Source organism: Hordeum vulgare, chromosome 7H (genome assembly GCF_904849725.1).
Source record: "Hordeum vulgare subsp. vulgare chromosome 7H, MorexV3_pseudomolecules_assembly, whole genome shotgun sequence".
NCBI classification, from domain to species: Eukaryota; Viridiplantae; Streptophyta; class Magnoliopsida; order Poales; family Poaceae; genus Hordeum; species Hordeum vulgare.
This window is the reverse complement of record NC_058524.1, coordinates 548,198,513-548,225,272: the sequence shown is the minus strand read 5'-3', so window position 1 is coordinate 548,225,272 and position 26,760 is coordinate 548,198,513. Positions and strand designations below refer to the sequence as shown.

The following is a 26,760-nucleotide window of genomic DNA, read 5'->3' as shown; positions in this document are numbered from 1 at the left end:
CATCGGGCGTGGGCGACCCAGGTCGTATAGGATTTCCGTCCTCCAAAGTTTAGAGTGCATTCATAAAGAAACGAGCATTCATGGTAATTTCATGTACGTTCGTAATTTTGCTCACGGACTGCATAAGTGCAAGACACCAACCCTCTTATTCGAGATAGGCATAAAAAAGGCCTTCGACTCTCTTAGATGGGAGTATGTTTTGGACCTAATGCAACACATGGGTTTTCCGGATAAATTCTCGAATTGGATTGTTGTGTTGCTCGCATCTTCTTCCTCGCGCTTCCTCCTTCACTAGAAGAAAGGAACATAAGGAAATGATAAACAATTTTCAATAAGGTATTCTCTTCAAGTGCCGTGACTAATAATGATAGCTAGTTTTATAGCAATATAATTCGTAACAAGTGACAAGTAACAATAGTAGCAAATGTACAACAAGATAGCCCAATCCTTTTCATAGCAAAGGACGGGTCTGAAATTACTCTTATATGAAGAAAGCGTTCCCGAGGACACATGGAAATTTATGTATAGTCATGTTCGTCATGTTGAGTTGATTCGCGTTCGTTATTTTGATAATTTGATGTGTGGGTGGACCAGTGATAAGGTGTTATTCTTATTTGAACAAGCAACTCACTTATGATTACCCCCTCTCGCAAGCATCCGCAACTACGAAAGAAGAATTAAGATAATCTAACCATAGCATGAAACGTGTGGATCCAAATCAACCCCTTGTGAAATAACGCATAAACTAGGTTTGAGCTTCTCCCACTCAAGCAACCCATCATCTACTTATTACTTCACAGTGCCTTTCCTTAGGCCCATAATATGGTGAAGTGTCATGTAGTCGACGATCAAACAACACCACCAAGTCACCTTGTGCAAAGCCGAACTAAAAACCAAAAAACAAAACCGGAAAAACAAAAAACAAATCGTAATTTTGGTTTTTTTAGGTTTTGGTTATGGTTTGAGTTTGCAAAACCACAAACCTTATTCAATTCAGTTATTTTGGTTTAAAACCGAAAAATTTCGGTTAAACCACAAAACCAAAAGCCCAAGATACAAATCCATAGGCCCAGGCGTCCAGCCTATCCCACGCACAGGCTCCGCATTATTCCCCAACCCTGTTAACCCTAGTCCCTCACACATCCACCCTTGTTCACGCACACACACGCAAAGGACACACACATAGGCGGAGAGCAGGGCATGGCGGCGATGCCCTAGGTCGGACCGGGGCGCATCCATCCGCTTCGGCGCTCCCCCGCGGGCTTCCACTCTCCCCCACAGGCCTCCGCCCTCCCCCTCCGTCGCTGACCTCCGTCATGCCCCTCCCTCGCGTCGTCGACCTCCGCCATGCGCCGTTTGCCCCTCCCTCGCGTCGTTTGTTCACAAAGGAGTTATTTTAACTAAGGATAACTTGGCCAAGAGTAATTTGAAAGGAAATCAAAGATGCAGCTTCTGTCAGAACAAAGAAACTATTAAGCACCTCTTTCTAGATTGTCCTATGGCTAAACTTTTATGGCTTTTGATCCATATTGCTTTCAACATTTGCCCTCCTACTAGCATTAACATGTTATTTGGGACGTGGTTGAAGGGGGTCAATGTTGACTATGCTAAACTTACTCGTGTTGGTACCTGTGCACTACTCTGGGCTGCATGGAACTACATAAATGATTTAGTGTTTAAAGTTGTATTCACTTTTTGCAGGTTATCTTCCGGGCTACTGCCTTGATTCACATGTGGTCCTTACTCACTCTTGTGGAAGCCAGGGAGCCTTTGATTACTGGGTGTGCCCGAGGGAGATGGTAGCTCAGGGTATCTTCAACCGGTTTGGATGACGACATATTAATATGATAGGTGAATAGTCGTCTAGTCCTATTTCCATTATCGATTGCGGCACGATAGACGTCTTGTATCTTTTTTTTAAGACCCCTATGTACTTGGTTCAGACTGGTTTCGTATTTAATAAAAGGATGCATTCCTCACCGATGCAGAGGCCGTGTAAAACTCTATTCTCCCTATTTACTCCTAAATTTATTGTAGATGGGACCAACCTTTGGGTTCATACCAATCCTCTTAAAGCTTATTGTAGATGAGGCCAACCTTTGGGTTCATGCCAATCCTCTTAAAGCTTATTATAGATGAGGCCAACCTTTGGGTTCATGCCGCCCATCGGTCTTTTATAACACTGCAAAACTCTATTCTCACTATTTAATGGATGAGGATTTCTTTACCGGGCTGTAGCCTCTAGAACCCACCGCGTATTGCACGTTCCCAGCACGCTAGCCGCTTCCAGCCGAACTATGCCCTAGGCGGGGATGGGGCTTGCCTACTTCCCCTCCCGTATTCCAATTCGTGCTCTTCTTCGCTAATTCTTCATCTCACGGGTGTAGCTGTTTTCCTTCCCCGCCTGTTTTATTTTAAAAAAATCAACGAAGCTCCCATATTTCCTTTTGCCTTACTAGCAAAATGGCCCGTGCGTTGTCACGAAAAAAAAAACATAATCTTCAATGATGGTGATCGCATTATCTTCACATATCATCGCTTGATTTTGAAATTTTGTGCACAAATGCAAGAAATGTTTCTTCTTTTAAATTTATTCACAAGTTGAAGCAATCTTTACATTTTCAAAAAATATATATCATGGTTATCAAAAATCTTGATAACTCAAAGATTTATTCTGAATTTCAATGAAATTTTTGAGAAAACATACAATAATAATTCGATTCATCCAACAGTTAACTCTTCAAAATTCACACAATTATAATGTCACAAAGACTTAGAAGCATTAATGTTTAACTACATACATTAGATCTTCCGTGAACAATTTTATAAATATGGAAACAATTTTAAAATCGAGAACATTTTTTACAATTTACAAACATTTACTAAAAATCGTGAATATATTTTATATTTTGAACGGGTTTAAATATTTTCTTTTAAATTGACGACCAATTCAAGAAAAGGCGAACATAATTTTTTATGTTGGAGGATTTTATTTTAAATTCACAAACATTTTTTGAAACGCATGAATTTTTTCTAAATAAACAAACATTTTTATAAATCAGTAATATATTTATTAAATTCATGGACATTGTTATAAATCAGTAATATATTTATTAAATTCATGGACATTATGTTTTCGTCAGCATTTTATTTCAAAATTCCTATTTTTTAATATGCAAAAGTTTATGTAATTCTAAATTATTTAAATTAGAAATAAACAAAAAAGGAATGAGAAATTTTATATAAAAAAAAGAAACTATCAAAACAGGCATTAGCTATTTTTAAAATTTTAGGACATTTCTTAAATGCATTAACATATTTTTAATTAGAAAGCATTTTGTTAAATGCCTTTAATAATTTTGAATACATGGAATTGTATTTGAAATCATGGACTTTTCTTATTGTACAAATATTTTTCTAAAATTGCAACATTTTATTGTATATGCGAGCATTTTATACAAAACTCCGGGCAGTTTTTGAAGTCACAAACATTTTATTTTTTAAATATGTTGATTTATATTTTTTAGTTTATTAAAATTTTAAAGATTATTTGAAGTTCTAAATTATTGAAAATAAAAAAATAAAACGGAACTAAAAGCAGGCGCCTGTGCATGGGCCGACCCATAGGGTGTGTTGGATATTCTCGCAGCGTGCAGAGCATAATATAGGAGGTTTTTACATGGACCGGCTTATTCCAAGATTTTTTGCTTTCTGAAACGTTTTCTATTACTTACGGTGGCATGATGAGTAATTTATGCAATCTTTAAGGGTGATTTTCATGACAGACGACCAGAAATTCTATTTGCTTTATTATTACTAGCACAAATGCCCGTGCGTTGCAACGGGAGAAAAATGAACAATGAAAAAAGTGTAGTCCATTGGTAAAAACGCGCGTGGATACTGTAAAAAAAAGACATGTACGTAAGGTCGATTATAAAATATGTACAAAGAAAAAACCTAGTGCAAGTACATCATGTCCAAAGATTATAACATTTCTCAAATATTGATGCTTAAGTTAACATGTTATAATACAAATAGTCGATACGAAATAAAGTCAAATATTAATTAGCATTGTATCCTATATAGTATTTAAAAAAATATTTAACATGTAAAATAACAACATATTCAAACTCTACACATTTTTATAATCAAGTTTCATATATAACATGTTTAAATTGGATTTACGGTTTAAAAGATATTGTTATTTAAAAATACATATTTATTCTGAATGAACTTCGAGGTTATTAATGCATATGTGAGGGGTTTACGTAAAAAATTTAAAAAATGATTCACTCTTTCTATAATTTGGACCGCGGGTTATTTAGCATAAAAGTAAGGGGGTGTTGTGTAAAATGCAAAAAAAAAAGGTTCGGCGTCAGTTATAAATGGACCGCGGATTAATTAGAGGTAACTATAGGGGCTTTTCTGCAAAAATGACACGACGGACGACAAAAACCACCGATGCTTTATTATTACAAACATTTACTAAAAATGGTGAATATTTTTTATATTTTGAACGGGTTTAAATATTTTCTTTGAAATTGGCGACCAATTCAAGGAAATACGAACATAATTTTTTATGTTGGAGGATTTTATTTTAAATTCATAAACATTTTTTGAAACGCATGAAGTTTTTTGAATAAACAAACATTTTTATAAATCAGTAATATATTTATTAAATTCATGGACATTGTTTTGGAATTTGCAAAAAAAAATATAAAAATCCGGCTCTTTTTTTGAATCCAATTTTATTTTCAAAATAAAAATTCGTCAGCATTTTAATTCAAAATTCCTATTTTTTAGTATGCAAAAGTTTTTCTAATTCTAAATTATTTAAATTTTAAATAAACAAAAATGGAACGCAAAATTTTAAATAAAAAAAGAAACTATCAAAACAGGCATCAGCTATTTTTAAATTATTAGGGCATTTTTTAAATGCATTAACATATTTGAATTAGAAAGCATTTTGTTATATGCCTTTAATAATTTTTAATACATGGAATTGTATTTGAGATCATGGACATTTCTTATTGTACAAATATTTTTCTAAAATTACAAACATTTTATTGTATATGCGAGCATTTTTTACAAAACTCCGAGCAGTTTTTGAAGTCACAAACATTTTAATTTTTGAAATGTGTTGATTTATAATTTTCAGTTTATTAAATTTTTAAAGATTATTTAAAGTTCTAAATTATATAAAATAAAGAAATAAAGCGGAACTGAAAATAAATAAATAAATGGAACTAAAAGCAGACGCCTGTGCATGGGCCGGCCCATACGGTGTGTTGGATATTCTCCCAGCGTGCACAGTGTAATATATGACGTTTTACATGGGCCGGCCCAGTCCAAGATTTTTTTGCTTTATAAAACGTTTTCTATTACTTACCGGTGGCATTGTGGGTCTTTTATGCAAACTTTAGGGGTAATTTTCAAGACGGACGACCAGAAACCGTATTTAATTTATTATTACTAGCAAATGGACCCGTGCGTTGCAACGGGAAAAATAAATTTCCCACGCTCTTAATTTACAAAAGTTCAAAATTTATAACCCAAAATAAAACAATTCGAATTTAGTAAAATTGCACCAATCTGTCATTAATTTTACAAATCTATAATTAATTAAGTACAGCAGCAGAGTGCAAGAACAGCATCAAAAGATCACGAGCAGAGAGAAGAGCATGTAGACGAGCGAGCAGGCGTAGGCAATGAGTCCCCTATGCTCATCGCCGCTGGAGGCAAGCTCTGCTAGTAACCTGGTGTAGACCCTGATAGACCACATCACGAATCCCATGCCCATCCCGAAGATGAGCCCACCGCCCCGCGGTAGGAAGAGGGAGACCGCAGAGAAGATGACCATGGGGAGCATGCAGTATCCGACCAGGCTGACGCATCTATAGAGGTTGAGGTCGCCGCGGCGTCCGCCGGAGAGCATGGAGAAGACGCTCTCCAGTTCATATAGTTGGTGCACACAATGATGGTGGGAAACCAGCATATAGTTCATATACCCTGAATCACATTTCTTTGCTGGCTAACACTGAAACCAGATGTTAAATAAAAGTAAGCAGATAACACGCTCACCAGTTCATATAGTTGGTGCACACAATGATGGTGGGAAACCAGCATATAGTTCACCACCTAGGGAGCCTTCGCCGAACAACTCGACCTGCAGTGTCTTGACGTCCACCGAAAAGAACCTTCGCTTACCTTGTGAAGGTATGGTGCAGTCTGTCGCTAGGAGCACATATCTCCCGGCTACACCAAGCATATAAATATGCTCCATCGACACTTCTGCGCTTCGCCAAGCACATGACCCTGAATGATAAAGGGTCTTCCTCATCATCACCGGGGGGAAGGAATGCCTCCAGACCCAACAGGTCATGTTTAGGGACCAGCGCCGTCAGCTCACAGGGGACGGCGGGAAGCAGGACGTAGCGGCGGTGCACGGGGTCGCACACGGCTATGTCGCTGAACAAAAGTTGGCGGCGGTTGAAGACCATCGCCTCAAGGTCGCTTTCAAGCACGCTGGTGAGGAGGGCGCGGCCGTCCAAGAAGTCAAGTTGCAACCAGGCACGGCCGGATTTGGTGGGGAGGAAGGATTTGCAGGAGAAGTCGAAGCCGGCGAAGGCGCGGGCGGCGACGGCGGAGGGATGCGGCGGCTGGGCAGGGGCGAGGGTGCCGTTGTCCAAGTCCAACACGCCGATGAGAGGCGGCGGGTGGAGTGCGCGGTAGCGGCGGAGGAAGCCGTGGTCGGTGATGAGACCGCGGAAGGGAACGCACGCCGCGGAGGCGCTGGCTAGGTCGGATACCGTGGTGAGGAGGAAGAAGATCTCCTCCAGGAGCTCATCTTGGGTTCGAAGGATGGGCGGCGGCGCCATCTTTGGTGGTGGATTTGGGGATCTATTTTTTAGTGGCTGCGTCGATGGCCTTGCTCAGCAATGGGAACGTAAATGTTGGATTTTTATGAGGGCTGCTTCCAGAGACTGGATGTGGGGTTTGTCGACGGCCTTGCTCAATGCTTCTAAAGTGTAAAACTGAACCGTTTTTTCCACTTAAATTAATAGTGCGGGTTGAATATGTATAACGTGAGGGGTTTTTCTGCAAAACAGCCACGACACTTAGGGAAACATTAGGGAGAGATACGTATTCAATCCTATCGACAGTCAACCACACGCTGCTGCGGTGGCTCGTGCCGGTGTGTGGTGTCTGAATCCTCTCTCCAGCCGATGACTCCGGAGATGGCGAGGACAGCAATCAACGATCATTTTAACAGAGCATTCTCTAACACCAGAAACATCCCGTCAAGATGGCCGAGTTGGTCTAAGGCGCCAGTTTCAGGTACTGGTCCGAAAGGGCGTGGGTTCAAATCCCACTCTTGACAAAATTGTTTTCTTTCACTATTTTTATTAATTTGCCATGTTGCCTTGGATCTCGTTTTATGCTGGATTTCAAAGTTTTAACACACCGCCCTTCAATTTACTACGTATATTCTCCAAGAAGCTCTCAGTCGTTCACTCCGGCAGAATCCCGGCGGCCCTGTAGCACTCGACGCCGTCCCTCAGGCACTCCTCCACCGCCCTGAACTTCCACCCCAGCGCCTGCAGCTTCTTGGAGCTCACCATCCGGTCGTCCTCCCCTTGGACGAACCTGCAAAATAAATATGATCTTCTCATTAGCCGGTCTCGCAAGATGCAATACCCATGCATGGACGCGTGCGGGCCTGCACATGTCTATAGACCAAACATATCCGTTCTTACATCTTTGGCTGGTTCATGTCTGGATAGAAGCTCCTGACGATGCCGGCCATTTCAGACAGCTTCTTCCGGTACGCGCCGCAGATGTACCGCCCCGCCCGGACGCCTCCGGGGTCTCGTACGCCAGGACGAGCGCGTCGGCGAGGTCCCGGACGTCCACCGCGTTCCTCGCCTTGTCCTCCACGGCGCCGGCGTCGCCTGCGCCTGCGCGCGCACGCAACAAATCAAGCAAAGCCACACGAGAACTGCTGATCCACAGCAGCTCAACGTCTCTACGCGACAAGGCACACACAACGGACGGAAGGCTTGCCTTTGAGCAGGTTGATGAGGACCAGGCTGCTGGAGTGCTGGTGTTGGCCGCGGGCTGCAGCAGCGGGCCGAGGACCAAGGGCGGGCGGGCACACGGTGACCACGTCCAGGCCGGTCCTCCCCGCGTGAGCCAGGGCCTCGCGTTCGGCCAGCGTCTTGGAGAGGGCGTACCACATCTGCCAGGATGAAAATCTGACAGAGGATGAGTACGTAGGTTGATACTTATATAGGATTTTGGTTTGGAAACTGAGAAGAGCATGCCACCCCGGCGGTTCTGCAGTGGTCCTCGTCTGACCACGCGTCCTCGTCCAGGACGGCGTCCCTGGGGAAGCTGGGGTTCATGGCCACCGCGGCGGCCGACGACACCACCACGACACGGCCGACCTTGGCTTGGTGGCAGGCCTTGAGCACGTTCTGCGTGCCCCTCACCGCCGGAGCCAGCCAGGACCTCCACCTGCATCAGTAAACGTGTATGTACGTGAGATTCCACCCCCTTATTTTTATCACAACATTATACCAGGAGAGAAAGATTCAAGAATATACCAGTTTACTGATGAAAATGGCACGTTACCTCTGGGTTCTGGGGTTTGTCGGCGGGGACGGGGCTGGCGACGTGGAAGAGCCGCCGCAGCCGGCCACGGCGCACGCCACGGTCGCGTAGTCCAGCACGTCGGCCTTGAACAGCCGCAGCCGCTCCCCGGCGCCGTCCAGCGCCTTCAGGTGGCCGGTCTTGCGATCACCTGCGTACACGAACGCACTTGCACTTGCACCTGCACCGTCTGGTCGATCCTTTGCATGCACGGGACGGCTCAAAGGTGGCGTGGCCGTGGATCTTATCTTACCGAGGTCGCGGACGGTGCCATGCACCGTGTAGTCGCCCGTGGAAAGGAGCCGCTTGACGAGCCAGGAGGCGACGAACCCGCCGGCGCCGGTCACGCACACCGTCTTCTTCTTGCTCCCCTCGCCATCCATGGTTACCTTTTCTTTTCTCCTCGTGTTCTTTCCGCCTTGCGCCCTCATCACCGGCCGGCTCCTCAGTGTATCTATAAATGCGTGAGTATCCGACCTCTGGCGGCTGCGACCACTTTTTCTTTTTCTGAAGGAATGCGGGCCGCGCGTGGCAGCTGCTTGGTCTGAAACCAGGACAAGTGTAGCGCGGGGGTACCAACTCAGGCAACAGAGGCAGACAAGACTTGCCGCTCGTGCAGCCACGGCACGCAGGGCCTGGAGACACACGTCTCTGCTGGATCTCCAAACTAAATGGGGTTTGTCTAGCGTAATCTCCAGCCGATGCTGGCACAAGAAGGGCCCCATCCGTGTTGAAATTGAAACTGATGCTATGAGCATGATTACAGTATTTCAGGCTACAGAGAAATGAGCAAGGCATGCTCCAACCACAGCCAGAATGATGTACTCTCTCCGTTCCAAAAATAAGTGACTTAAAAATGACTCAGTTTTGTATTAAGTTTAATACTCCTTTCATTCCCTTATACAAGACCACTATAGAAAATACATTTTACATCTATATAAGGCCACCAACAATAATCAAGGTAACATTAATGATGTTTTCTCGTACTAGCAACTTGTTTAATAACTGCATGCATGTATTCATAATGACACTTGACTACTTTCTTCTCACTCATTCGTTGCATGCATGCTGCATAGAAAACTTGACTTTTCAACCGGTCATTAAATTTTGCCTTGTTACGTGTAATATGAGTTTGTAGGGAATGGAAGGAGTACAAATTTGAGTCACTTATTTTTGGGACGGAGTAATTATTTATTGTTGGCTGAGACCAAATTCTCTTGTCAGTCGTCTGGAGCACAGAGCAAACTTATTCTGAATAAATTGGCTCGCAGCTGAACATACACAAAAGGGTTACAATAGTGCTTGTATGATTGTATAATCATAATCAACAATTTAAACGAGTTATCCAATGTCCACTCAACATAGGATGTTCCGAGGAAGGAAATAAAAAAGGGGACAAAGGGACATGCTCTGAAGCTGAACTAGTCAACGAAGATCCGAAGAAAAGCTCCCAAATGCGCCAAGCCTTCTTTCATGACATTTATGGGACAACAGATGTTCTGCTAGTTAACCACACGTGAAATGTTACGACTGAAACAGCTCTGACTGGATCACGCAGCCTGGGGCTTCTCCTCGGCTTTCTTTGGCTGCCAAGAGAAACAGATGGCGAGATTATCGTTAAAAGTTCACAAAGAGGAACAAAGAATCATGCCAAAGTACTGAATAGTAGCAAGTTATCATTGAGACTATAAACAAAACTAGAAATAACACCCGCGCTTTGAAACCCGCAAACTCTGAGGAGCAACATGTCCAGGAACTACTTAAGGGACTGTTCAGATGCTCTAGGCGGAGCGGAGCGCGTGGAGCAGGCTTTTAGCAGCTCCGTGATTTAGGGCCTGTTTGGGACTGCTTCACTCCATCAAAATCAGCTCCGCTTCATCAAATCCACTTTAGAGCAGTTTCATATAGAAGTTGCAACCATTTCAAAAGAATGTTTGGCTCTCATTTAGCTCCAGCTTCACGGATGGAAAATTTGATGAAAATGATCTATTTGATTGGATGAGAGGTAAGAAACGAAGGGGTATCCACTTACTGGTGGCAGTGGTGGGTAATTTTCTTTCAACTCCAGCTTCTATAATTCTATGGAGCACCTCCTAGGGAGCTTCACAAAAAACAAGGAGTTGGACCCCAGATTCTAGTTTTTTTGCGGAGCGGTATATCGTGGAGCTATCCCGTTTGGCTTACGTTTTCTAGAGCGGAGCTGAATTTTCTGGAGCAGAGCAGTCCCAAACAGGCTCTTAACACTGCATGCCACTCCGCTCCAGCGCGGAGTCGCGGAGCGGAGCGAGTCCGAACGCTCCCTAAGTGTGCAATGCACAGTTGGTTATCTGAGTATTTCAATGTAAATCTTTTGCCCAGGAGAACCATATGGAAGTTCAATCCACTGAAGATAAGCATAGCACACAAGTACATGTTACATATCATACTGCCTTCTTCTACTAATGGCAGTTTCTAAACTAGTTAAAAACAACTTCAATAAAAATGTTATTAAGTTATGGCAACAAAACCATGCTTGATTATAGTAAATATAAAATTCAAACTATGCTCAGGTTCTACTTATGCAGATTGGAAATTCTTTAGAAACTAAAATTTATTTGCATTTAGGAACACAAAGTACTCTTTATTATATCTAAATAAATGAAGGTGTTCCTAAAAAGGTAGAATCCTATGTAAATGGTTGACCGAGGAGGCATCTAAAATGGCCACTCAATATGATTGTACAATTTATTTTTTCGACGGAACAGGTGGTATGACTACTACCGCGTTAATGAAAAAGAACATGTTTATTGTCTTATTACAAAGGTAACGAGCCAATGCAGTACTCTCTCAAACAAAAAATGTTAAGTGCTAGGCATAGTACGCTAAGCATTTCTTTCCTAGAAGGACCTAGCCACATGTCTCTGTAGGAGTTAAACATCAGAAAGTCGAGACAAATCATGGAACAATGACCTATGGAGTAGAAATTAAATGCTGAGAGAGCTCATATAAACAATATATTAGACCAACCAACAAGTGGGTGAACACAACAAGAAAAAAAGAAGACAAAAAGGTGTATCGGTGCTTGCTTGACTGCGCTATGTACACCCAAGAGTAAAGGTATTGCTAAGATTAGTAGACATCTTTTGAAATTAAGAAGTAACTTATACTACCGCCAGCTCAAAAAGAACGGATGATACCCTGAAATGCATGCAGCCAAACCATATGAATGATGATTAAAGAGATCTAATGATATGCAATCAAAGTTAACGGTCAAAATGACATCTTATTGGCTTCAAAAATCAAAACCCATTTTTTCACTCCCAATGTTATGAATGACTACAAAAGAGTATGTTCATGAGCCAGTGCTAAATGCATAGCACCAGCTTATGGGCTTGCAGTAGTGATCATAGTTCCCCTTATCGAACTGGATTATAAATGCCAAAAGCAGTGGTGATCCTAATTCAAATGCCAAACGATATTTATCAGGTTGCACACAAATAGTACACCTTGACATTTTATTATAAAAATAGACACAGTACACCTTGACAAACAGTATACAAGAACCTGAACTTTATGCAGCAGCTAGAAAGGATCATGCATTTTAGTGTCATTTCCAATGGTTCTGCCCAGTACACATGCATAAAATCAATCGGCGGTACTCAATGAAATGAATTATATAATCACCCAACATACAAAATATTGGGAGAGAATAGACATACACAATGTTAGCAAAGTTTGACGAAAAGAAGGGAGATAAATGAGGCTAGATCAAACCCGACAGTAGCAATACAACCGAAATAAGCATCAAGCACACATGGACAAATATGCCTCAGGTGATGCATGTGAAACATGGTGCAAGCCTGATAATGCTACATCCTTACTAATCTACCAAAAGTAAATATAAAATTTGTAATAATCCTACTTATTCCATTCTACATGTGAATAATATCATAACACTAGGCGCGCATAAGATGTTATGCATTGTCAAAAAGGTTCCATGGCCACATATACAAGTTAAATGAGGGACAACGTACACAACAACTATCTGCATTCCAATGTTTGGACGGGAGATTTCTGCGCAAGGTAGTACTGAGATACGCCAACGCACGCACGCACGCACGCAAGGTGTTCGACAGAAAGCGAAGTTAACGAAACAGAGTAGAAGGGGCACCTTGATACCGGGGAATGACATGCCGAGCTCCTCCTCGGGGATGACGACGGGCCACTTCTCCCCGGCCTCGCGGAAGAGCTGCTCGGTCTCGAGGAGGCGGCCGCGGGCGAGGATCTGGTCGCGCATGCCCTGCGCGGTGGCGCCGTCGGCGGCGACGAAGGCCTCCTCGGCGCCGTTGAGGTAGGTGACGAGGACGCGCGGGGGCGGCTGGGCCCCGGGGTCTTCGGCCGCGGCCCGGGAGGGCAGGCGCCGTAGCTCGACGGAGCAGGTGGGGTTGGAGTCCTTGGCCTTGCGGCCGTTGCACTGTGCGAGGAGCTCCACGGCCGCCGCCTTGCGCGGGTCCAGGGGGTTGTACTCCACCACCACCCTGGACAGGAACTTGAGCATCTCCTCTGGCCGCCGCTTTCCCCGCCCGCTCGCCGCCTCCGATCCGCTTCCAGAAGACGGGCCGCGGCGGCCGCAAAGGAACCCTAGAGCAGGGGTGGCAGAGCCGGCAGCGTATGGAGAAGGCGGATAGGAGCGCAGCGACGGCGCGCGACGGCGAGGAAACCAGTGCGGTGGCGCTCGACGGGACGACGCGTTAGAGAGGAGGAGGCGGCGCCGGGCGATTCTATGGCGCGGGGAGCGAGTGCTCGTGGGTTTAACGGGCCGCGGTCAGCGTGGCCCATTCACATAGGTATGAAGTTTTCTACTCCCTCCGTTCCTAAATATAAGTCTTTTAAGAGATTTTACTAGGCATCTACATACGAAGCAAAATGAGTGAATATACACACTAAAATATGTCTATATACATCCATATGTAGTCCACTAGTGGAATCTCTAAAAAGATTTATATTTAGGAACGAAGGAAGTAGGATTTTGATAAACAAAACATATAATCACACTAATAAGATTAATAACTTATTAGCGTGATTATATCTAACTATCCCTAAAAAAAATAAGATTTAGGCGGCTGCTACAAATCTACCGATTGATTTCCTGGAAAAATCAGTCGGGTCTTAAACTATCGGATCCATCGCTCGCGAACCGTTCAATAGATTAACGCAACAAAGCTGAAGTGGAGCAGTCGCACCCTCCATTGGCAGACTGATCGTAGCACTGCAGCTCCGGCACCCACCGACGGGTTGCACTGCAACTCCACCGGCCGGCACGCAGCGTCGCTTCCGTTGACTACATCTCCGTCGTCGGCAGGTAGCACCATGCCCCGCTGACTGCAGCTCCGCCAGGCGGCACGCAGCGGCAGGTCCGCTGCACTGCAACTTCATCATCGACGGGTAGCACAACATGCCCGCTGCACTGGAGCTCCGCCGGCCGGCTCGCAGCGCCACATCCGCTGCACTACAGCCCTGTCACCGGCAGGGTAGCACCATGCCCGCTGCACTGGAGCTCCGTCATCGGAGAGATTCTCTGGCCGCCATAGTACATGCGCTACATCTCATCTCTGTCGCGCCACCAATGAGATGATAGCAGCACGCTGCACTACAACTCATCGCTGGTGAGGTCGCTGATGGTAGCACCATCCACGCTGCACTGCAGCTCCATCGCTGGTGAGGTCCGTCGCTTGCAACAATGTTGCATCACAGCTCCGTTAGCGAGCGCAACACCATGGATGATGTGTTGAAGCTTCTGCCCACGGCAAGATCAACGATCACAGCAACGTGTGTGCTGCATTGCAGCTTCACCGCAGCAGCACCGACGACACCACCCTCCCGCAGCCCGGGGACGCGCCAACGCCTCCTCGAACGGGGTGGCCAAGGGCAGGAAGTATCAGCTCCCGTCGGAAGAAAAACTAGGCAGAGGTAGGCGATTACGAAGGAGGAGAAGAAAGTCGGTTTGCGAGGGGAAGGCGGAGGGGTACTAGTTGCAGTAGCAGGCGACAATGAAGGTGCTCTTCGTGGGGGCCTCTCCTCCGCCCGAATGTGGCGAAGAAGGCGGAAGGAAGAGATGACTTTGTAATAAACAGATAAGGTGAGAAGGAGATTGGCGTTCGAGACTCCACAGGGGCATGTGGCGAGTAGTGAAGACGGCTTACAACAAAAAAGATCATCCGGTTGTTTTGAAGAGTTTTCCTAAGATTTATAGCCAAGATATCAAAGTATGTAAGTGAACAGATTGTTGGACATCTTGGGACTTGCCCGCATCAGCCACAGTTCCTTATACGAGATTATGTCAAAGCCCACTTATTGTTTATCTGGGCAATGTGGCGTTCACATATTGCCACTAATATGATTCATCATCAACAACAGTTTCCTTTGTATATGCCAATTTGACCCTTGTTATGGTTTTCTTTGCTTGGCCAAGTGTACGTCTAACTAGCTTAGCTAATAGATAATGGCGCCATGTCCTGAATCATCATGTGTTGTTGCTAGTGGAGGGTGACATTATTGGTCTTTCAAGTCTCACTCGCTGATGAAGATCTGATCCCGCCTGCTGTCGACGCCCTCTTGACAGCCATGTTGCTCGAGCTCCAGCTTCACTCAGAATTGTCAGAATCATGGTTGGAGTGCTTCGTCTTGAGACGACTTGTTGACAGAATCTTCTCTCGCACGTAGGGCGGCAGGTCCTTCGTGTGGTTGTGTGAGACATCTAGCTCCATGCTATGCCTCCGGAACTCGTGCGCCTACTCCTCATCTGTGATCTCCTATGTCGTCAGTCACAGGTCGAGCTGCAGCTTTTGTTGCTGTTGTTGTGGCAACGGTATCAACTTAAACAAACCCATAAAAAGGAGGGTGCGTTATAGATCATGATCATGGGAACGGCAACATTGGGTGTTCTCGTGAAGAAGGCACGTCGCCGGCGTCCACGAGCATTGTTGGGCTGTCCATTTGTGCCACTTATTTTAACCGAATGTCCACAAGCGCCGTTTTCAATGTTTTTAATGGATGGTATAGATGGGACTAGTAGGACCCATCCCACTTACATCCATAAGTAAAATGCCCGTTTTGTTTAGAAAATAAAAAGTAAAATGTTCGTGCATTATAAAATATATTTACACAATACAATACATAATTACTAAAATAATGTATTCAACATATATTCATACAAATTTTTAACAAGAACTATTTTAAAAATCATTTTCATTTTTTTCACATATTTAAAAAATATTTACGTAGTCTAATAAAAGTGTTCTTAAATTACTTTCATGTAATTTTAACAACTATTTATGTTTTTTCTTTATAAAATCATGATTTTTTAAAAAGTGTTCACAAATTAAAAAATATGCATGTATTTATCAGAAAAATATATATTAATATCTCATAATAAGAAACTTAAAAGGTGGAAAAACATAAAAAAGTAGCAAGTAAAAACAAATTACTTGCTTGCAATTGGTCTAGTCACCGCTCCATCGTTTCAAGTATATAAATGTTGCATCGGTGAATATCACTCCTTGTTCTAGGTATTCTCTATTTCGAAATAGTTGTAACTCACTATCCATGCAACAATGGTGTCATATTTCTAAGTTGTGCATATAGTCATAACTCATACGTTGCTTTTTTACATTATTTTGTTCATGCAGAACATGCAACCTCATCAACTCATGTATGTCATTTTTTAGGAACTTAGTCATGCAAAATACTCTTACATTAATTTTGGTTTATCTACACTTTTATGCATTTTAAGCAAGATCTTCGTAGAAACGCACATGTTATTGTCTAATTTGCACAACGAGTTTGTGAAATCACTCACTCATTCATGGTAAACACATTTTTATTTGCTAGTTGTGTGGGTGTAATCTATGCATGTCTTGCTTGAGTCATCATATCATTTGTTTGGCATGTTAGTGTTACATTATTGTGTCCATCATGTTACTATGGTGTGCCCCCCACCCCCCACCCCCCAAAACCAAACAACCATCAACCCAATCTCAAAATGGATGTGTAATGACTCTAAGTGGTCCAGCGGCGGCGAGGAGAGCACACTAAGAGATGATGAATTGTCCATGCATTTGTTATTGTTGGGTCATTTTTCTGTTCTTTTAGCCGCAATCTGCTGTATTTTTTCATTAATATAAAAGTATGTTACATGGGGGAAAGAAGAAAAGTGAAACCAAATGGGTGGATCACATTCAATCAATTGCTGCTATAGGTACAAAGTTCATACTTCAAAGGTTATTATCTATCCAACAAGCAAATTGTGCTGATTACTTGTCCTTTCTTTTGAATTGGGGACCTATGGTCAGCTTTGAAGCAATGTCTCCAACTCTACATTGACGGTGGAGTGGATCTGAATACCTTGCTATTTCTTGCCGAAAAAGGCTTTTGCCCCGCTTTATATATAAAGCAACAACCAGCGACACACATCCGGATACAATGCTCCACCACCCCACACAACACACACACCCAAGACAAGATACAAGGGTGTCGATGCACCGCAACACTACCCAATCGACCACCAAACACACTACAAATGAGACAAAAGGAACTACTTAGGGCCGACGAGAACCTCCCGAGACCTAGCCACCGAGAAGTGAAGCGGTAGAGTGACGAAGCACGGACTCCAAAGCGGTGCATTAAAGAAGGGCACGGCCTTTATAGTCGCCACCGCCCGATCCCGAGGATCAGGTTTTCACCCGGAGCAACGTGGAGTGCCGAGGACACCATGACGGAGCCTTCATGAAGGAAACGACGTCCGTGGCCGCCGCCACCGTCGGACGGAGAGGACCGGACAAGTTATGCACTTTGGTGTTAAACCTCCGTCAAACCACCATGCTACGCCAAACATCAGCAACCATGCCACCCGCGTGACCATGGCTGCTGGACGACACCCAAGACGCGCACTCCGCCCACGAACATCGCGTCTCCTGCCGCCAGGGCCACCGCCCTACATCCAAGAAACTCCGTGAATGCCCAAAGGGTTTGGCTTTGGCTTGACTGGCAGCATCCGCCGATGGAGCAGCAAGCAGCCGACCTGCCTCGAACATCGCCAGAACCTTGCCAAAGGGCACACGGCGAGGAAAGGGGGAGTAGGAGCGGACGCGTCCGTACCGGTGCACCCCCGCACCGACGATTGGTGGCCCCACATCAGGGCCTCCCATCCTTCCTGTGAACTCCTCACCAGACACACCCTGTGTCGCCTCACCGTTCCGACCGACGCAGCTCGATGCAAGGTCACTAACGACAGCCTGCCCAACCACCGACAAGGAGCACAAAGCCACCCGTCACCCATAGCCAAGAGCACTCACCAAAGAGCGACCTTGCGCCGCTCGCCATCGTCCAAGGGCCGAAACAGGGGAGGCCTGATTGGAGCTCGGCCAGCACGCGCGCCCGCCCCCGAGACCGACGACTGTGCCGCGCGCAGCAGCAGAAGCGCCCGGGCCCATCGACGAGGCGCCGTGAGCCGCCCGCACCCGCAGGCCCGCCGGTTCTGGCCGCCACAACACCCACGAGTGCGAGCCGTCCCGTGAAGCCACTACGCCGCCACCAAGCCCTCGCTACCCCGCTGCCAGAGCACGTGTTAGAGCATATATCTCCATATGTGGTTTTGGTAATTGATGACAATTCCTATGGACTAATGGTTGCCTTAAGTTATATTTATAGGATTTGTCCATATGCACTTCTTGAAGTCCATCTGTTGGGTTCAAGGAGTTTATATGATGACCACGCTGGTATTCAAGGTATTATCCAAAGAATGGCCATAGAGACACAAGGTTGATCAAGATCCTCAGACAAAGAGTAAATCAAGATGATCAACACACAAAGCGTAAAAGATGTACCGAGAGGGATCAAGTGATCCCATGGTATGGTAAGCATTGTCCATTACGTATTTGTGTACTAACCCATGGTATTCGTGAGAGTTCTATGTGGGGTTAGGTGTGTTTCCATGGGCTTGCGTCAAGAGGAAGATCTCATACAACCCATGGAGGATGACGTCAAGTGGTGGAGGATGGTGGCAATGGACTTGTGAAGATATGCTGAAGAGCGGCTCACCCATAGTGTGTATGCGGGAGCAATCAACTAGTCTTCATCAAGCCAACGCAATCAAGAAAGGTGGTCCATCTTGAGGAAGCCAAGATCATCATCATCTAGCTCAAGAGGACGAGGTGCAAGGTATAGGTTTGCCCTTGATAGGTTTTCTGTTTTAGGATAGATTGTCGTACTGTCAAGGGGGGCTCTCGAGCTCAAACCATTTGCATCCTTGCATCATACTTCTTGGTTCTTGTTTGGTGTTTCTCTTTGTGAGTTTCAGAGCTTATGGTCATCTTCATGACACGCTCGAGTTCATCGAAAACGGAGTCCATATGCATCTTCTATGATGTTTTCGATGTTGGGAGTTTTTACCGGTCTTATTCGAAGAAAGGTTCTCACCATTTTCTTATGGGACTTTTCTCACTTGCTCCCTAGCGGTAGTACCACTCCAGGAGCTGTAGTACCGCTTCGTCGAACTGTTTTTCGCATCCATTTCGGCCTCAACATGGTTGGTGAACCTACCGAGCGGTAGTACCGCTCTGTGCGGGCTGTGAGGCTTCACGGTTGGATTTTTCCCCCACCTATAAAAAGGGGTCTTCTTCCCCATTGAACCTTATCTCTTTAGCTCGTGTTCTTCCCCCGTTGTTGACCTTCTTCGAGCTTGCTAACTCTCAATCCCTCCAATGATTCTTGCTAGTTCTTGAGGGAAAAGAGAGAGGAGATCTAGATCCACATTTCCACCAATCACTTTCTCCTCTAAGTGAGGGGAACCCCTTGGGTCTAGATCTTGGAGTTCTTCGTGTTCTTCTTCGCTCTTCCTCCCATTTTCCTCCCTAGCATTAGTTGCTTTGGTGGGATTTGGGAGAGAAGGACTTGGGCACTCCGTGTGCCCTTGCCATTGCATTAATTGCATCGGTTTGAGTTCTCCACGGTGATACGTGGAAGTGAAGTTTGAGAAGCTTATTACCTTTGGTACTTAGTACCCTAGATATTGTTCTTCCTAGATGCTTTGGCGTCCTAGAAGCTTGGTGGTGTCTCGAAGCTCAATCATTGTGGTGTAAAGCTCCGTACAAGCGTCGGGGTCTCCAATTAGGTTGTGGAGATTGCCCCGAGCAATTTGTACAGGTACCGGTGACCGCCCCCAAGGTTTTCCATTTGTACGGGTTCGGTGACCGCCCTCAAGGGTCCCTTAGTGGAATCACGGCATCTTGCATTGTGCGAGGCCGTGAGGAGATTATGGTGGCCTTAGTGGCATCTTGGGGAGCATTGTGCCTCCACACCGCTCCAACGGAGATTAGCATCCGTAAGGGTGTGAACTTTGGGATACATTATTGTCTCCGCGTGCCTCGGTTATCTCTTACCCGAACCCTTTACTTATGCACTTTACTTTGTGATAGCCATATTGTTTATTGTCATATATCTTGCTATCACTTAGTTGTTTATCTTTCTTAGCATAAGTTGTTGGTGCACATAGGTGAGCCTAGTTGTTGTAGGTTTTGTGCTTGACAAATTAAACGTTAGTTTTATTCCGCATTTGTTCAAGCCTAAACCGTAATTATTTTAAAGCGCCTATTCACCCCCCTCTAGGCGACATCCACGTACTTTCAATTGGTATCAGAGCTAGGTCTCTCTTTATTAGGTTTAACCACCTAGAGAGTAAGGATGTCTACTAAGGGTTTAGGATTCAGTGACACTCTTAGTTTCGATGGCACAAATTTTGATGTTTGGGTAATTCGCATGCTTAATCACTTTCGGGTCTTGGACCCAAATTTAGAGCGAATTGTAGATATGGGTTTTTCTCCTCCAAAGGATTCTCAAAATATATCTTTAGAGGATGAGAAAAACTCTTATCTCAATGCTCAAGCTTCTAATGTGATTTTTGATGCTTTGAGCAATGTAGTTATATTTCAACTCATGCCATTCCGGGATGCTCATGAGTTGTGGACAAAACTTCAAGATAAATATGGTATGTCCAATATTTGTGGGAATGATTGTTCTCCCTCCACCTCCGGTCGTGTGGTCTTCTCAACTTCCTCTACTTCACCTACATGTGGATTGCCACAAGAGGAAATTCATCACTCCATGGAACAAGATGTGGCCTTGAATGATGCTTCAAGGGATCCTACATCATCATCTATTGTGACTCACTTTTGCCTTATGGCTAAGGCTTCAAAGGTATCTCCTACTTTGAATCCCAATATATCTCATGATGATGATGTTGATGATAATGGGGATGAGAATAATGATGAAGAGAGTGATAATATTGCATCCTTAAAAATTAAGGGTGAAATGATTTTTAAATCTCTTTATAAGAATAAACTTGCTTGTTCCAACTTCTTGTAAATCATGTCTATTGCCACTAAGGGCAAGAAATACAATGAGGAGTTGGAAGCTCATCTCGAGGAGCATGAGGCCACCATTGAGACAATGGAAGGTCATGAGCGTGAATACGCTAACGAGATCGCGGAGCTATCTCAAGCTCTTGAAAAGGAACAAACCACCAAGGAATCTCTTGAGGAAACCTTTGCTATAGAATTATCTAGATTGAAGGAATCCCATGATAGAGCTCTCAAGGTGGCTAATGATTTTAGAACTAAAAACGATAAGCTTGAAGTTGCACATGCTAAACTCGTTGAGGACTATGAGCACCTCAAAAATGGCTCAAAGGCTATTAAGAGTTCGCTCATCGAACTCACCGAGTATCACGCTAAACTTGAAGCTTCATATGCTAAAGAGCTTGCCAAGTTGCCTTCTCCTCTTATTGTTAATAATGATGCTTGTGCTACTAATTCTACTTCTTGTGAAGCATCCATTTTAAAGGAGAATGTTGAGCTAAGGGCTCAACTTGAGTTGCTATCTAGCAATTATGGGAAATTGGAAGAAAGTCATGTAATGCTCACAAGCTCTCATGATGATCTTCTAGTATCCCATAATATGCTAAAATTAGCTCATGAGGCTATTACTACCAAGGTAACATTGAGTGAGCCTCATGTGGACATTAGCACTACTTCTAGTCAAAAAACTATATTGCCATGTGCTAGTCCTCGTAATTCATCTACTCACAATGTTGCTACATCTTGTGATGAATTACTTTCCATGCCTTGTTGCTCTAACAATGAAGCTTATACTTCCTCTAGTACTTGTGTTGATACTAACCATGTAGAGGAAATCAAAGAGCTCAAGGCCCAAGTCACTTCCTTGAAGAAAGACTTGGAAAAGAGTCATGAAGGAATGTCCACACTCAACAATGTCTTGTGTGGGCAAAAATCCCCAAATGACAAATATGGACTTGGATTCAACTCCAACAAGAAGAATAAGTCCAAAAGCTTCAAGAAGAAGGGCCAAGAACAAGTCAAGAATTCGGCCAAGTTTATTTGCTTCAAGTGCAAAATTTAAGGGCACCATGTTAGATCTTGCCCACTAAAGAAGAAGCCCCAAAGTCACAAGCAACAAGGGAAGATGCCACAAGTGAACTCACATACTCAACTACAAGTTGAAGAAAGGCCCCTTCCCAAGAAGACCCAAGCCAACACTCCTCATGTTGAGAAATCAATAGGGAAGAAATTAAAGGGTAGATGTTGCTACTTATGTCGTGAGAAGGGTCACTTTGCTTCTTCTTGCACGAGAGGTAATTTATCCAACCCAATCATCATTGATGATATCTATTCACTTGGGAAGGATAAGGTTGGCAATGTGTTTGCCAAGTTTGTTGGTACTCAAAGTGGTGTCAAGAAAAGTACCATTTGGGTTGCCAAGCCTATTGTGACTAACCTCTTAGGACCCAACATGGTTGGGGACCAACAAGCTCAAACTTGATCAATAGGTGTTTGTGGAGGACATTAGAGACTTGGATACATAATGAATAATTAAGGGGTCTTCATCATTCATATTTTCTCAAGCCAAGTCATTTGGATTATCGAGTTTCTATCTTATATCCAATGTGCCTCCTTACGGTAACTTGTACTTAAACTATTTACATTGTTAGTTGCTTGCCCCTTTGCATGTTGTGGTTTTGTACCTTGCATGTGTTTGTACATGTTGTGCTTCCAACTTGCTTATGTTGAGTAATTGAGTATGTGTATGATGGTTTGCATATCATGTACATGTGAGTCTTGTATTGAGCCTTTTTGCATCTTGTTTGTATCTTTGTTGGCTCTTGTGAGAGATTAATGGATTATCCCATTGTGAGTGAGTGATGTGCTTTGCACACCTCACAATCCTATAAATGTGTATACATGGGGAATACCACTTAGGATTGATATTTCAAGATTATCTAGTTTCTATGTGGTATGTCTTACTCATGAGAAATTCAAATTCTATATGGTCCATTAATTATCTCTTGTTGGTTTTAATTTTCCACTTGTTAATATTGTTGGGTTATCACATTATGGGGGAGTAATATGATATGTGCATATTACAAGCCTAGAGAATGTGTACATTTGAGGTATTGCCACTTAGTGTTGATATTGTAAATTATCTTGTTCCTAGGTGGCATGTTTGCTCTACAAGTGTCATTTGCTTGCGTTTTATGGGTAAAGATGATCTTGGATATATGTGCGATCTATGAATGAGTATCATTTCCAAAATACTTCTTGTCCTTGACAATTGGTATTCCCATCATGTGATAGGAATTGCTAATCGTCTTTACATTGGATTTTGTGTTTCCTTTGTCTTCCTTGCCTCTTGTGGATCTATTTTAACATTTCTAGTGTTTTATAGATATAGAGAAAGTGATGATCCCATCTTGTGCATTTTGTATTTAAATGCAAATTCTATATAATGCACATCCCTTGGGGGAGCTATCCTATTTTCTTTAGAACACTCTCTTTATTCGCCCATCATAAAATCTTTTGATCCCCATCAAGTGTGTGTTGATGGGAGGCAAGTCTTGCTCTTTATGATGCTTTGTGCCATCATGAAAATTTGTCGAGGGTTTGGTTTGTTGGAACCTAGATCTCTTTTGGAAACTAGATACCTCGTGTTTGTTTTCCTTCAATTGGTATCTTGTTTCCTTTTTATTTGGCATGTGCAAATGGATATCTCATTCCTTGAGGTATCTTTTAAATTGATATCCTTCAAGTGATAGTTTTTCATTTGGTATCTTATTATCACTTGATACCTTGTCTTTTGGTGTATTATCAACTTTGTGTTGAGTTAATTCTTGAAAGCCTTGAGCATGCATATTTACTATATATAGCTTCTTTTGCTTGCTTTCTTTCTTTGACCCAATATATAGGGGAAACTCCACCTTGTCATAAATTGGCTAAAGTGTGCATGAAATTCAAATTCATATATATGTGCACATATGCATGTGGAGTTTGTCCTATGTATTGTTGGTTTTCTAACTCTTTGGTCCCAATGAGCTTGGGCACCATTTTGTTTGTTTTGTTGTTCCAGGAACAACTGGAGATGCGTTGGATGCTCGGCTCACCTAGAAGGAAGGTGTTGAGACCATGTGGTTATTGGAGCCAAGTTAGGATGATCAACGAACAACTATCTACTACATCAATCCAATGTTGTCTCGGTAACAAGTATCTACTTCATGCATTCATTTCTTGCAAAGGCCCAAACCTGTCTTTTCTTTTCCAGGTTGCATCATGGCATGAATCTCTTGATTCGTTCTTGTAGTACTTGTTTCCTTTCTAAAGCATCCGAACGATGATGTCTTATTGCTAGTTGGGATGTCTTTGATGTTCGTATGTTGGAAGTTCATATTGTACAACAAGAAAATATTAGGCCATGTGCTATGCTTCCAAGCAAAGATCTTATTGATATATTTATGACCTCCTTTTGGATATCTTGTTTGTTCCTTCTTGTAACCATTTCGTGTGTACATCCTTCTTTGTGGATATATATCATCATGATTGTCTTCTACTTTGAATCTTTTACACATGAGGGAAGTTACATCTCTAATTGATATGCTCTTTTCTTTCACGTCCACCGTTGCATTTCCTTTTTCAGTTTTTGGTGGCTTTGTGAAAGGATTTGTCTTGAGTGCGTATCTTATTTTACTACATCTTGATGCACTCTTTGGCCGTGAAGATTATTTTTCCTCATGCTTGTCTTGATGAGGGTTTTGCCATTTCGGTTGGTATCCCTCCTCTTGACAAGGTTCTTATTTCCTTTCTTCACCATGGGTTGTCACAAGCGTTGGTTTTTCTTTTGTTTATTAGTAAGCTTGTGAACCCATTTTCTAGTATGTGTGTGTGGGAATGATATGTCTTGCACTTTGTGTCTCATTTCATCAAGACTATGTTGATGAGTAATGCTCATCCTTATCTTAGTCTTCTCAAGTGCTTTGCCATGACTCACACACATTATTTTGGTTGAGCCTATTCTTAAGTTGCTTCTTTTACATGTTGCTCAACCATTTGTTTTGTGCAAGTGATATGCTTATTGTCTCATTTATCTTCTTGCACTCGTTGTGTGTTTTTATTAATTTTGGGGGAGCAACGATCCTATTTTGTGCACTTGTTTCAAATACGAAAATCTCTTATTAGTGCACAAACCATGGGGAGCTTCTCTAGTTTTGATAAAAACACTCTGTTGCCTTTATCATAATATCTTTTATTCATGTGGTTCGAAGGACCATATGGTTGTTTGTTCCATCTGGTATCTTTTGATTGCTTGCCTCTATTTTTGTATGTCTTTGTGGCATACGATCCTTTTATTTGCAATCTTTGGGTCCTCAATATAGTTTGTTTTCCTCCAACTACTTATCATTGTATTTGTGTATTTCTTTGCACTCATTTGCTGAGAAGTACACACTTTTTGGAGGACCACCAAATATATTGGCTTTCTAAACTTTTCGTCCATTTTGGCAATCGATGCCAATGGGGGAGAAGTTTAGAGAGTTTACTTTGGATATGTTTAGAGGGTTTTGCTTTTATTGCGTAAGCATTTACATTTTGCATGCATGCATTATTGCTTTGTATGTGTGCGCTTGGTTATGCTTATGTCCTTATATAAACTCTCTTGAAGTGGTTGTCATCAATTACCAAAATGGGGGAGATTGTTAGAGCATATATCTCCATATGTGGTTTTGGTAATTGATGACAATTCCTATGGACTAATGGTTGCCTTAAGTTATATTTATAGGATTTGTCCATAGGCACTTCTTGAAGTTCATCTGTTGGGTTCAAAGAGTTTATATGATAACCAAGGTGGTATTCAAGGTATTATCCAAAGAATGGTCATAGAGACATGATGACCCACAAGTATAGGGGATCAATCGTAGTCCTTTCGATAAGTAAGAGTGTCAAACCCAACGAGGAGCAGAAGGCTCTGATAAACGGATTTCAGCAAGGTAATAACTGCAAGCACTGAAAGTAGCGGTAACAAGTGATTGTGTAGCGAGGTGAAACGTAGCGAGCAAAAAGTAACAAGTAACAAGTAGTAGCAACGTTGCAGCAAGTGGCCCAATCCCTTTTGTAGCAAGGGACAAGCCTGAACAAACTCTTATAGCAGGAAAAACGCTCCCGAGGACACACGGGAATTTCTGTCATGCTAGTTTCATCATGTTCATATGATTCGCATTCGTTACTTTGATAGTTTGATATGTGGGTGGACCGGCGCTTGGGTACTGCCCTTACTTGTACAAGCATCCCACTTATGATTAACCTCTCTCGCATGCATCTGCAACTATAAAAGAAGAATTAAGACAAAGTCTAACCATAGCATTAAACTAGTGGATCCAAATCAGCCCCTCACGAAGCAACGCATAGACTGGGGTTTAAGCTTCTGTCACTCCAGCAACCCATCATCTACTTACTACTTCCCAATGCCTTCCTCTAGGCCCAAATATGGTGAAGTGTTATGTAGTCGACGTTCACATAACACCACTAGAGGAAAAACAACATACAACATATCAAAATACCGAACGAATATCAAATTCACATGACTATTATTAACATGACTTATCCCATGTCCACAGGAACAAAAGTAACTACTCACAAGACATAATCATAATTATGACCAGAGGTTTAATGATTAGCATCAAGGATCTGAACATAAACTCTTCCACCAAGTAATCCAACTAGCATCAACTACAAA

General features: G+C 43.2%; 2 protein-coding genes, 1 non-coding gene and 1 pseudogene across 3 annotated transcripts; 1 reads left to right on the top strand and 3 right to left on the bottom strand.

The window, feature by feature from the left end:
- Positions 1-5,653: 5,653 nt before the first annotated feature.
- Positions 5,654-7,297, bottom strand: LOC123409263. Its single transcript, XM_045102210.1, has 3 exons — positions 7,272-7,297; positions 6,288-6,927; positions 5,654-6,031 (listed from the first exon to the last, which is right to left on the bottom strand). The coding sequence occupies exons 1-3, from the start codon at positions 7,295-7,297 to the stop codon at positions 5,654-5,656; spliced, it is 1,044 nt and encodes a 347-aa protein (XP_044958145.1).
- Positions 7,298-7,300: 3 nt separating this feature from the next.
- On the top strand, positions 7,301-7,381 carry TRNAL-CAG. Its single transcript has one exon. It is a non-coding gene; the product is annotated as a tRNA-Leu (tRNA).
- A 127-nt stretch (positions 7,382-7,508) lies between these two features.
- On the bottom strand, positions 7,509-13,818 carry LOC123412227 (annotated as a pseudogene).
- On the bottom strand, positions 9,943-13,423 carry LOC123412229. Its single transcript, XM_045105168.1, has 2 exons — positions 12,803-13,423; positions 9,943-10,238 (listed from the first exon to the last, which is right to left on the bottom strand). Exons 1-2 carry the CDS (start codon positions 13,187-13,189, stop codon positions 10,203-10,205), a joined length of 423 nt encoding a protein of 140 aa, XP_044961103.1. The 5' UTR covers positions 13,190-13,423; the 3' UTR covers positions 9,943-10,202.
- Positions 13,819-26,760: the final 12,942 nt, after the last annotated feature.